General features: G+C 50.2%; 1 protein-coding gene across 1 annotated transcript in view; it reads right to left on the bottom strand.

Annotated features, from left to right (window-relative positions):
* Positions 1–803: 803 nt before the first annotated feature.
* DPY19L3 (dpy-19 like C-mannosyltransferase 3) overlaps positions 804–12,410 on the bottom strand; it is a 66,853-nt gene continuing 55,246 nt past the window's right edge. Inside the window, exons 16-18 of the mRNA XM_029924256.1 lie at positions 6,043–6,175; positions 3,736–3,894; positions 804–2,392 (exon numbers count right to left, since the gene is read on the bottom strand). Of these exons, the coding sequence (XP_029780116.1) occupies positions 2,231–2,392; positions 3,736–3,894; positions 6,043–6,175 (454 nt within the window). The 3' untranslated portion in view covers positions 804–2,230. The remainder of the gene's footprint in view (positions 2,393–3,735; positions 3,895–6,042; positions 6,176–12,410) is intronic.

Below are 12,410 nucleotides of genomic sequence, written 5' to 3'. Positions count from 1 at the left end.
CAAAACCCAGCGGCTATTCTTCCCATGGGAACCAGCCACAGCGCGGGGCTATTACCAGACTTTACCGGAGCCACTGACATCTGCGAGGCGGGGGCGCGACGACGGCCCCGGGGGACGAGCTGTGGCCGCAGAGAGCCAGGAGTCGGTCACTTTCCCTCCTTCCTCCCGTGACTCCAACAAGAAGGTCATAAAGGAGACAACTGACAAACGCTAAGAAGGTCTGACATGATTTGTTGGCAGAGTCGGTCTTCAGGACACAAAAATGTCTACTCGACAAGGTCACAGTGTCTTAGAAAGAGCGCATATATGGATTCGGTCCGGCGAGACTATTTTTTTGTCTGGCACTTCATATTTTCCACAGAAGACCGAACACTATGTTTTGGCCACAGTGGCACCGGGACTATGAGGAAAAGATTATGATGTGCCGTCATGGCGGTGAGGGGAGGCAGAGAAATTTAGGTACGTGTTTCTTGTACTGAGACTCTACGTACCCAAATGCTTAGATGAACGCACATAGAAATGTATCCGGAAGGTCACAGAGGACTTTAAAAACACACCACATAGTCTGACATGTACCTCACATGTGCTTCGTTTCAATCGACAGTAAGGCACTGGCTGGAGGACATGCTGACCCGGCCGTCAGCCACACCGGGCGTGGCCGTCACCGGCTTAATTAAAGTCCCAGTACTGACTAAAGTGTTTTATTATTGTATTATCCCAAACTGCGGTGGTCTCCAACCTTATTAAGGGATACAGGGAAGACATAATTCAGGAGTTTCAGCTGCATAATTTAGTAACCCAGCCAGTGTCATTTTTTTTATTTAAATAAGTTTTGATTAAAAAAGCCGAGTATCCTTGAGTCCAACATGACAGTGTAAAATTTCTTTTTGAATACTGTTGAATAAGTAGTAACTGAATAGAAAATCATTTAAACATGTGATCGGTCTATCTTGATGCCCAGGGTAATTTACTTCAATACAACTGCAAGGAGAAACCTTTAAATCATTTCCAACTGGCAGGTACAGGGGAGAGAGCTAATTTCATTAGCCACCTTGATTTAATTAAACACACAATATGCTTTTATCAGCAACTTTTACATGTCCCCATCATTAGAAATTAATTATAAAAGCAATTATCAAAAAATTTTTGAACATGTATACATAATCTCTTTGCTTTTTTACAAACAAGCATGACTTACAGGCACTTGGTTACCGTTTAGTAAGAGAAAGAGTCCCGCTGCCCAGGCCCTCGCAGCAAGATCGGAGCCCACGAAGCCAATTTGGCTTGAAAACGCTCTCTGCCAAAAATACCGCATTAATGAATTAGTTAAGATACAACATTTTAAAAATATTCAGACTGTGCAAGGTGCTAGGCTGTAAAAAATACAAAGGCTAAAAACAAAAAGTTTACAAAATTTTGCAAACCCAGTAAATTTAAATGAGTAAGAAACGAAGAAAAGTTTTCTTACTTGCAGGATAGGTTAAGTAGTATCAATAGGTTTTAAAATAACACGAAACAGTAACGCGTTCTGCTCGGCCACGTAACAGTTTTGCTCCTTGAAGGACTCGCAGGAAGGGATTTGTCACACTTCCCTGTATCCGGCGTTACAACATGCACCCGCATGCGTGTACAGACACAGACAGACACACAGGACGCATAGGCTGATGTGCGGAACATCACACTTCAGACGGCGCACCACAAAACGTTTTAGATATATACAAAGACCTAACATGATTTTTAAAAAAAAATATTAAAAGCATGACAGTTGGAAACCGTTATAAAAGTTTTTAGGTGAAAACAGGACGATAAAGGGCTTTTTAAAAAGCCACCCTTCTTCACTAGTGAAACAATGTTACAGAACTGCGTTTCTGTGTCCTCTCGATTCAACGCAACCACGGCTGTCTGAAGCCAACGAGCTCAGTCAGATCCCGAACAGCCTCTGGATCTCCAACGTGATGTGTGTCTGTCCAGGCTCCCGTGGAACACTTCCCGTCTTCCCAAAAACTCCACATCACTCTTGGAGAGCAGAGAACGTTGAGGCTACAGAACATAGTGAAACGGGATAAAAAAGACTGACGCTTGTGTGAGACCGTTCCCGGGACGGCGACGCTGTGTAAACATCCCTACAACTTACTTCTGTCACAGCTTTGTGGGACGGGCTACCTAACGACATGTGACATGTTACCTGTGGAGTTCCACGTATCGAAATAGAGCGTGAGCGGGAGCTTGGTTACTTGTGTCTAGAGAGCTTGTAAACATGGAACGTTTTGTTCTGGAACACTCTAGTGAAGTAGGCTGTGTAGGGTGGCCGGTTTCTCTTTATCTCTTCGCAGAAGCGAGGGTGGCCTGCAAGTTTCAAATCGGGATCGTTCTCTCCTGGGCCATCCATCATCTGAAGCCAAAACAAAACCAAATACAATTTGGGAAACACATTATACTTCCAAGAGACAAGAGAAGAAGGCACAAGTTGGGCTCGGGCTTCTTTGAGAGCGTCCGTCAGCCGAGCGTGAATCGTACGGGGCCGCTTGGAGACCATCTGGCCCGCCTCTTGCCTGCAGAGCGCGAACCAGGCCTGGGGAGGGGGCTCAGTGCCGCGCTCGTCCCCTTAAGGGCAAAGCTAGAAGCAGGACTGGGACCCCTTGTTCTTAGGAATGTAACATGGTGTGGCTCTCACAAAAACAAAATCCCGAGAGGAGTGACTAGGACCAGAGGAAATCCTCCGACTCAGTAGGCGGCCTAGTTAGAAAAAGTTACACACAAATCAAAATATAAATGCGTGTCTTTGGTCTGTGCCTCCTGAGAATTCAATATGGTTACAGACAGTTACTGTCCTTGGGCAAAAATCTGAATCTCGTGTTCTTCGCCCCCTACCCCGCACCCCGCAGCTTGCTGGGGCATAACTGACAGATACATTGTATACAGTTAAGGTAGACAACCTGATGATCTGATACACATGGACATGGCGAGATAAGGGCCACGATCAAGTTAATTCAAACACCCGTGTTACTTAAAGGGGCAAACCTGCAGTTAGGAGGTGAATGGGCTCTGAGCCTGTACCGTGCAGCAGGGACAGCAGCTAATCACACGGCACCACGCGCCTGAGACTTGCTGAGAGAGGCGATCGTAACTGTTCTGAATCTCAAATTCTGTACAGTCGAGATCCCCCCCACCTGTTTCTTACATATCTTATCACCTTTTATACCAAACAGAGCACACACCACCTCTAAGGGGGAAAGGCTTCGACTTGTGCTAATCTGAGACCTGGCCGAGCCCCGGAAACACTCGCCTCAGAAGGCTGGAGGGAGAAATGGCTTGCTCTTCTGCCCTGGAGTGTAGACTTGGCCACAGAAAGCCATCTTGGTGGCACGGTGCCAGTGGGCAAAGGGGACACTGACGGGAGCGGCGCCTGGAAGGGGAGATGGGGCCTGCTCTCACAGTCCTACTCACGGTCCTGCTCTTGCGCAGCCAAAACGATGCGCTGGGCAGCGGTGCTAAGAGGCTGAGGTTCTGCTTTGCACGGCAAAAGCTTTAAAAGTGAATTTTATACAGAGCTTCTCGAGACGCACCAGCTGAAGACAGAGCGGCTCTATTTCACACGGAGCTGGGGCCTGAACCCCCGTCCCTTTCCCCCCGCCCAGCCCCACGCCGCCACAGAAGTAGTGCCAGAGCCGGGCGCTCGGTTCCTGGCACCTTCCCCTCGGGACGGGGCATCGGGCGGGGCGAGGGCGCGCTTACGTGCCCGTTGGCGATGTCCAGCAGGTCCCGCAGCCGGCAGCCCCGCTGGTGCCGCCGCTCGTAGCAGATGCTGTCCTCCAGGATGACGTAGTCGGCGCCGAACGACCTCAGGAGGGCGTGCACGTCCTCTGGGGCCCTCTTGGCGTAGATCTGGTAAACCTGCAACGTGGGGTAAACGTGGAACAGGGGAAAATACCGCGCAGCTGCCAGGAAGTTAGTGGAGGAGTGGCTAAGGAGCAGCGTCGCCCAAGACCCCGACCCCGGGCTCCCCGGCCCCTCCCCGTGCGGGCCACTCCCTCCTCCACAGCGCTGGGTGCAGGGGGCATTTCCAGAAGGGTCCTGTGAGCACTCAGCTTTGAGTCCTGCTGGAGACATTTGGCTTTGGACGCCAAACAGATCCGGGTTTGGAAGGCATTCCTGGCTGCTATCCATCCGTAGACGCCCACTCTAAGGATGCGTGCCCGAGGCAAATCAACAGAGGAATAAATACGACACAATCTCTATATAGAAAGGGGTTCTTCGCACAAAAAGGTCCATCAGGCGTGACGGTACAGTTTCGGGGCCCTCTACTCATAAGGATCTTCCCCTTCTGACAATGGTGGTTGTGGAAAGGGACCACCATAGGGTCCTCGGTGCTAAGCTGCCCCTGCTTGACCAGAAGGGGCCCCCTGCAGCGCCAGCGGCAGCTCAGTGGGAGCACCTCCGTCCTGCTCCTCACCAGCGTGTGTGCGAGTGTGCGAGTGTGTGTGTGTGGTGGAGGCACGGACTCCTCCCCTGCACCCTGACGTCTGAGGATGCGTTTCTGACGGAAGAGACTGGGCACCGAGGCCCGCGTGCCTGAGGGAGGGTGGCCTGCTTCTGTGACGAAGCCGGAGGCCGTGCTCGCCGCAGGTGGCCGCGGCCTCACACCGAGGCCGTTCCCAGCACTGGATGTCCAGGACCTTAAGGTGTGTTTTGTCAGAGCACTAAACTCAGTCCCAAACAAGGGCTGGATCTTGGGCCCCCTGGGGCCCGAAGGGTCCCCTCGGTGCCTCCTCCAGCCTGGGCCGCACCAGCCACCTGCGCCTGCACTCCGGGTCTATGGGACGGGCCCCCCCACGTCCTCCAGCTGACCGGGCCACCTCCAGGACCCGCGCCAACTGAAAAACGCCCACGGTGGCAAGAATCGAGGTTCAGATGACTCTCATAAAAAACAGGGGACTTAGTAAAACTCATTTGTTTTTAGGCTAGTGAAGTCTGAGGCCAAAACGAGCCTTCTCAGCAACTCTGCAGCTACTAAGATTCCGAAGTGGCTGATACAGAACATTAACAAGTTAGAGCTGCTGCTGGGGGGCTGAGGGGACGGGCGCCGCACCGCTCACGGGAATGTTTCTGGTACAATCTGTCCGGAGGGCAGTTTAGAACTATCCGTCTAACTCAATGACAAATGCCCGTACTTTCAGCCCCAAAACTTCATCTCACTGGCACCTGTGCACAGTGATACACAGACAAGTTTGCCACTTGGAACAGTTTACATAATTACAGAAGACAGGAAAACAACCTGAATGGTTAAATAAAATATGCTACGCCTGCATAACAAAATTTTTGTACATTTAAAAATACAACGCTGTTAATAACAGTTATGGGGGGGGCGCGCCTGGTGGCTCAGCCAGTTGAGCACCCGACTCTCAGTTTTGGCTCAGGTTATGATCTCGCGGTCATGAGGCTGAGCTCTGCGCTGGGCTCTGCTCTTACGATTCTCTCTCTCCCTCTGCTCCTCTCCCCTGCTCACTCTCACTCTCTCTAAAAAATAAAAATAAAAAAAAAAATTAGGGGTGCCTGGTGGCTCAGTTGGTTAAGTGTCCGACTTTGGCTCAGATCATGATCTCATGGTTCGTGGGTTCGAGCCCCGCACTGGGCTCTGTGCTGACAGCTTGGAGCCTCGAGCCTGCTTCGGATTCTGTGTCTCCCTCTCTCTCTGCCCCTCCCCCACTTGCTCTCTGTCTCTCAAAATAAAATAATAAAGACATAAAAACTTAAAAAAACAAAGGAAGTGACTAGTTAAAAAAATAGAATGATATGAAATGAGCTGTGAATTATATAAAGTGCCAAAGAAACCAAGATTTAGTGTGTGCCTTCTTCTGTAAAGGAGGGAAAGACAGATGCTTTGCTGTGTGCCTTTCCACAGGCATTTCATGCGTATACAAATGTACACGCACACACACTGCCCTCGGGAGACGGGCCCGTGGGCTCCAGGCCCGACGCCCCCAGAACCGCACACGCGGCAGGGGCCGCCGGGCGCGAGGAGAGGCACCGCCGCGCCCTCACCGCCTTGGTCCGCTCCCTCAGGCCGTTGTCCTCATAGTGCGGGTGGTTGGTTAAGGTCCTCCCGGTGCACAGCTTCACTCCGGCCAGCAGCTGCATGCTCCCGGCAAACACGGCCTTTCTTGGGGTGTTGGAGCTAAAAGAGTCAGAGTCTGAATTAACTCCACTGCTAAGATTTCCCCACAGACAGCAACGAGGACAACACCGCGCTCCCAGAACCACCCGGCTGCGTCGGGAAGGGCTGAGACTCTGGGGAAACGGGGCGCCACTGGGCACTGCACTCAGGGTGTCCTGTGAACTCTCTCCTGCCTGCTCCTGACCCGTCAGTCACTGTTCTGCGGGGTTTACTCTTACAGTGGGCGGTCCCAGGATGTGGGCACCTCCCGGCTCCGAGTCTTCGGGTCAAACCCCACAGTCCCCTCCCGCTCTTGCTCCCGAGGGTCAGATTCTGACAAAAAGGAACTTCCAAAACTGTCGCTCCGCTTTGTATTAAACCCAACTAAAGGGCTGCCTAAAGGAAAACAAATTATAAGGCCAGAAACTGCAGCTAATCACGAGTCAATTCCAACGGTTTTTATTTGAAACAAGAAAAAAGATCACAGATATTATGATAAAGAGCTTTCCAGGAGAAAAAATCCAGTAGAAACCAAAGAACACAGAAGATTCTAAAAACGCAAAAAGTCCTCTCTCAGTACGGGGATGCATCCCGTTTCTGATGCGGCAACACAGCCCTCCCCACGCCCCTCTCCTTAGCCCTGATCACGAGTCTGAGGAGTCTGGAGGAGTACGGGCGCTGGCGTGTCACTGAATCATGATCTTGCTAAGACTCTGCCTCCTCTTGGAGGGGGAGGGACAAGGACGGAAGATCAAGGGAAGACGCCCTGATCACAGTGAACTCGTTTTTCCTTCCCCCCCACCCCCGGAAAAAAAGGAATCTTGGTAGTTGATTTTAACTCCCTTCTACTTTTTGGAAACCTGGGAGTGCCTTGAAAATCAACAAGGTGTCAGTCCGTGGGGAAGAACCGCGCGCCCTCCTAGACTCCTCCGCGCAGAGCTTCCTGCGGAGGGCCGCCTGCCCCGCCCGGGCCGAGCAAAGAGCGGCCTTGCTGGGGGGGAGGGGGGTCAAGGATGCAGAGGGTTTCGAGAAGTCTCACTGAACTTATTAAAACTCTAGAAGGAGCCCGAACAGATCGCTCTCCTCGGGTTTTTGGAGATCAGGGCCGAAGCCTACCCTGGTGCTAATTTCTAAGAGAGGCTGCCATCAGACTCCGGTATGGCACGCGGGTGATCTGTTTCCTTCAGTGCAAGGCAAAGACCAGAGTATGGACGCCATCCGACAAAGGCCTTACGCTCCTATGGTGCACGCTGTAACGCTCACAACTTACTTGACGAACTCAGATTTCCCAACAATGACCCTCTCACTCGGATGTCAATGGGCTTTCTCAAGTGACAAAACGTGCACAGAAGGAGAGACAACAGGAGCGACACGTGACCTGCATCCCCCCTTGTGCACACCAGAGCCTCCCGCGTGGACTAGCCCAGAACAAGGTTTTCAGCGAGCCTCACTGTGCTGGGTGGGTGGGTGTCGCTCTAACAGGCAGACCCAAGAGTTCAACAACAAACAGATGTTTGCTTGGCCCCCTTGAACTGGCAATTTACAGGGAGTTCTTGACATCTGTCCCACGTGGTCAGCGGGCCGGGGGGGTTTCCAATGACAAAACGTGAAGGTGCAGCGCTCCTTAGCGGGAGATTTTAGTTTAATTCAACTGACACTACGCACTTAGTCGGGGCCGCCTGTCCTGTGCTACCCTCATCACGACGCGCCAGACTTGCAAGAGCCCCTTATGGAGACAAACCCTAAGACACTCCTAAACTGAGGGGTGCTGCCCGGAGGTCACTGGGGGCCAGGCGAGATGAGTGATGGGAATTAAGGAGGGCACTTGTGGCGAGCACTGGGCGCTGTACGTAAGTGATGAATCATGGACTTCTACTCCTGAAACCAACACTGCAGCGTGTGTTAATAAATTTAAATAAAAATTTAAAAAGAAAAAAAAAGGGGGCATCTGGGTGGCTCAGTGGGTTAAATGTCCAACTCTTGGTTTCGGCTCAGGCCATGATCTCATGGTTTGTGAGTTCAAGCCCTGCATTGGGCTCTGCACTGACAGCCCAGAGCCTGCTTGGGATTCTCTCTCTCTCAAATTAAATAAACTTAAAAAAAAAAAAAAATAAAAAAGAAAATGAAAAAAATGTAAAACTTAAAAAAAGAATTGCTGGGGAATAAATACGGACAGATATTAATTAAAGTGTCATCGTTTTTCCAGGCCAGTCTTCTTTTGTCTACTCTTCCTGGCCTTCACCACTCCACTGCAATAAATAACAGAGTAACGTCCCCATTGAATAATGCCGAGAAGTGGCAGCCTTGCGGGCCTCTGGACTGAAGACATGAAGTTGGTCCCCAGGTCTGGGAGAGCACGGGGCAGAGGCAGGCCTGGCCGTGGGTGAGCCGCCTGGCGTACAGTCTTACTGCCTGAAGAGTGCCACCCTGGCCTTTCTACACAAATGACAAATCTGGGAGCCGAGCTGGTAACATCCATTCAAATCTTAAGACGTCTTAACATCACCGTTCGGACCGGAACAGGAGCCGGCGGCAGGGAGAGGCACAGAGCTGTTTCTAGTGTGTCTTTTATAACCGTGGCGGACACAGACGACTGACCTAGGGCTGATCTAACGACCCAGGTCTCATCTCCCTTCCTAGACGACAGTCACACTACTTTGATGAATTACGTAGTTCACAAAGGTTTAAAGTGTCCAAAGTCCTGAACTGCTTGCTGGGAAGCTCTAAAGCTACTCTTTATTTAGTCAAAATATATTCCTGAGTGCCTACTGTGTGCCAGGATGGCAAACATGGTGTGACGGTAACGTGGCTTCAGTCAGCCTTCCAGATAAGAAGCCAACAGAGCCACACTCCGCTCCCGTCACAGGCAGACACTTCCGAATCCGGCTAGCACATACTCACTAGTGCTTGCTGTGGGCCTGAGCGGTCCCGGAAAGGACACACACAGACCTGGCTCACCCCTGGCAAGCCCTGCCTCTCCCAGCTGGGTGCTCAGAGAGCACTGGGAGCACCCACCGCCACAGAGGTGCGGCGGGACTGCTTAGAGGCGTGAGCAGGGAAAAAGTAAACCACATTCCTCGGTGATGTGTTTTAATGTTTGGCCTCATTAGCAAAGAGAAAGTTTAAAAGTAAAGGCTGCTGGTGCGACAATCCTGTGGACCATTAGCAGAGTCTTTCTTGGGCTTTGTTTTAAAGCAGCAAATACAAGTACCCCAATGGCTGAAACAGTACTTCTTTGAAAGCTAGGGACTTCCAAGCATAGCAGGGACGATGTTTATTGGCCTTCTTCTAGTGACTTGCTTTATAGGCTAGCCCCACGGCAAACCTGGGACATTTCACATTTTAAAGATTCTAGTTTACCCATAAGGCAAATGCAAACTACTGCAAACAAGCCAAGTGGAACAAAATGAAAAACAATCACACGTTTCCTGAACTTTACAAACCTAGCTTCACTGTGGTTTACACGTTCTGTGAACTCAGCAGGCAAAGGGAAAAGGCATCCTTTGTCCTTAACTTAAAATATGCAGCAGGACAGGTGTGACACTGGCCTTCTTCCTCATAGACGCTTCTGCTGACAGTCTGTGGTCTGTGGTCTGTGTCTAAAACAGCTAGTGTGCTTTTAACCATCGAATGACACTTCTCTATTATAGAAAAACAAAGCAATTTTTACCAATGTTTGAACAAATGATGTATAAAATGAAAGGATGATTTGTTTTTATAGCCCTCTGCCAAGCTCTGTCGCAGGCTGCCCAACCTGCAAACAATTTATTCTGTAAGAAATGTCACTAAATAATGACAAGGACTCACAGGTCAAACGGATTTACATTACATAATTTAAATGTCATTCCAGGAAGACCTGATGGCATTTTGAACAAATAATCTCATTTACTTTTGAAGCTCTAAGCTTCAACAAGTTAATTACTGCTGAACTAATGGGTAAACTGAGCATTATAATGTAATGTGTGAACATTTGCTTTATCTACCCTTCAAAAATTTATAGAATTATGCAAATACCACAAAATGATTCATTAAATATAAAAGAGGTTTATAGGCATTTAAAGTCTGAACTTAACCTTCATCATCTTTATCATACACAGTAATTCTTTCTGCTTTGATAAAATGCTAAGGAAGTGCGTCCGTTTTCTTAGTCCCATTGAGAACATACCGCACACACGGGCTTCATCGCTGAGAAGGGACTACTGTTAGTGAAAACTCTTCTAAAGCCTTGTAGTTGAAATGTCACATCTCAAAATATCCAAATCTACACGTGTGTCCTAACTGCACAACGTCAAAGACGAATTTCAGGAGCCAAGAACGAAACACTCGGGGCTCACGAAGGAACGGGGTCGGGAGCACCGGGGCCGTGGCGTCTGTCAGCGTCCTCCCTGGCCACGCACACAAGTGCCAGCTGGGTCCGGCTGAAGGGGCTGCGAGGAGGTAATATCAACCAGCCGACCATCAGTCGTGTTTCTAATCAGTGTGCGGTAGACCCTCAGCCTGCCGGGAAGGGCGTGCGCGGCGGCCGGGAGCACAGGGCCGGCGCTGCGGGAGGAGCGGCGTAAGCGGCCGCTTGGTTCTCCCGCGGAAGATTCTGGGGCCGATTTCAACACAGTGTCCTCGCTGATGAATGAGGGATTGAACCTCAAAGGTCTATGTGTTTTATACTTAAATTGAAGCCTCTAAGGAACTAAGGATAGGAAATGTCTATTACTAAAAATTATAAGTACAAAAAAGTTTTCAATTGAAACCTGAGAAGGCTCTAAAAACTTTAAACTGGAGTCAATGATAAGAATATGGAAAAAGGAATGAAGACAGTGCAGAGATGAGACTCGATGTTTGCTCTAGGGGAGAGGTGGGTAAGGTGGACGGCCACTCGGCATTTACACATTTAACATCATGTCCCAAAGACCGCTGGTGCTCCACAGATGCCTGTCAAATCGTATTGCTAAGTATACAAGTTCAGATATAACTTTTCATATTAAGGTGTTAAACAGTCTCTCAAAACCGAATCCCTTCGGAACGGCCCCTCTCCTATTAATAATCGGTGTCCTAAAGCCATGCCCTTCATCTTCCCTGGAGGCCGTCTGGTTAGCCCACAAAGGGTCGTAACTGAGCCCCTCATAACCGAGCCCTCCTAAAGAAGAGAAGATAACTCCTGCGGAGGTGATGGAATCTTTCAACTTGTCCTCCAAGCCTGAGAAGCGCAAGTAAATACCTGGCCAGCCCTAACCTCCAAATGGAGGCTCAGGGTCCCTGAGCACAATGGTGACGCGTGAGGCCTGCGTCTGGTCTGCCCAGCAGGAAGTATGCAGATTAGAGACCAGGACATGGTGGGTAAGCTTCTTCTAAACACTTCACACGGGGGGCCCTGTGCCATAACGGAGGGTCACATGAGGTGTCCCCCAGAGTTCCTGTAGGTCCCCGTTTCTCATCCTGACTCGCCCTGGCAGCCATCCTGTGACGGGAGCTACATCCTGCCCCCGGACATGCGGTCCGGGCCCCGCCGGCTGCCCTGACAGTTTCAGACTGACCCTCAGATACATTCCGTGCCACCCGTAGGCCACAGCCTGTTCCCAGCACAGCTCAGGCTGCTGGCGTCAAGGGCACAGGTGACTGGTCAGAGCTAAATGAAAGCTGAAGGTCATATGCTGTTTTTCAGAAACAGAAGAAATCAAAGCGAGTTCAAAGAATACGAAGTATGTTTTCCCTTGTGTTTGGAACTGAAGGCTACAGACCAGAGCTGATTTCAATGTTGGTTTAAACAAATACACTTATGTCTAAATAGACCCAATTTTGGCATATATTCATCATCACTTAAGCTTATTTCACAGACATGCCCAGCAGCTATTTTTACAAAAACAATAATTTAGATTTGAAGAATTTCAAGGGAAAACAAGCAAGATTAGATCACAATGGGCCCGATATTTTGGAACAATACAAAGCTCTGAAGTGGCTGAGGAATTTTTAAAAAGTAAAAAGAATATGTTTACACACAGGGCGAGGATCGTGTCAGAGGATGAAGCAAGACGCAGAGATGGTTTCCCGAAGGAGAGAAGCAACAGACCGCCTTCCTTACACTCGGAATATAATCTCTCACCGCCGTCTCTCACCACTGGAAGTAGTCTTGCGCGAGGACAAGCACGGAAACACAGGCCCAGCAGCGGCCCAGCGGCCCCGACCCTGCCCATGGCCGCCGGGCTCCGGCCCACCCCCTGCGGCGGGACTGGGGAGCGGAGGGGCTGCCCCGCGCAGGAAC

This window comes from Suricata suricatta, chromosome 16 (assembly GCF_006229205.1).
Source record: "Suricata suricatta isolate VVHF042 chromosome 16, meerkat_22Aug2017_6uvM2_HiC, whole genome shotgun sequence".
Classification (NCBI taxonomy): Eukaryota; Metazoa; Chordata; class Mammalia; order Carnivora; family Herpestidae; genus Suricata; species Suricata suricatta.
This window is presented reverse-complemented; position numbering and strand designations above follow the sequence as displayed.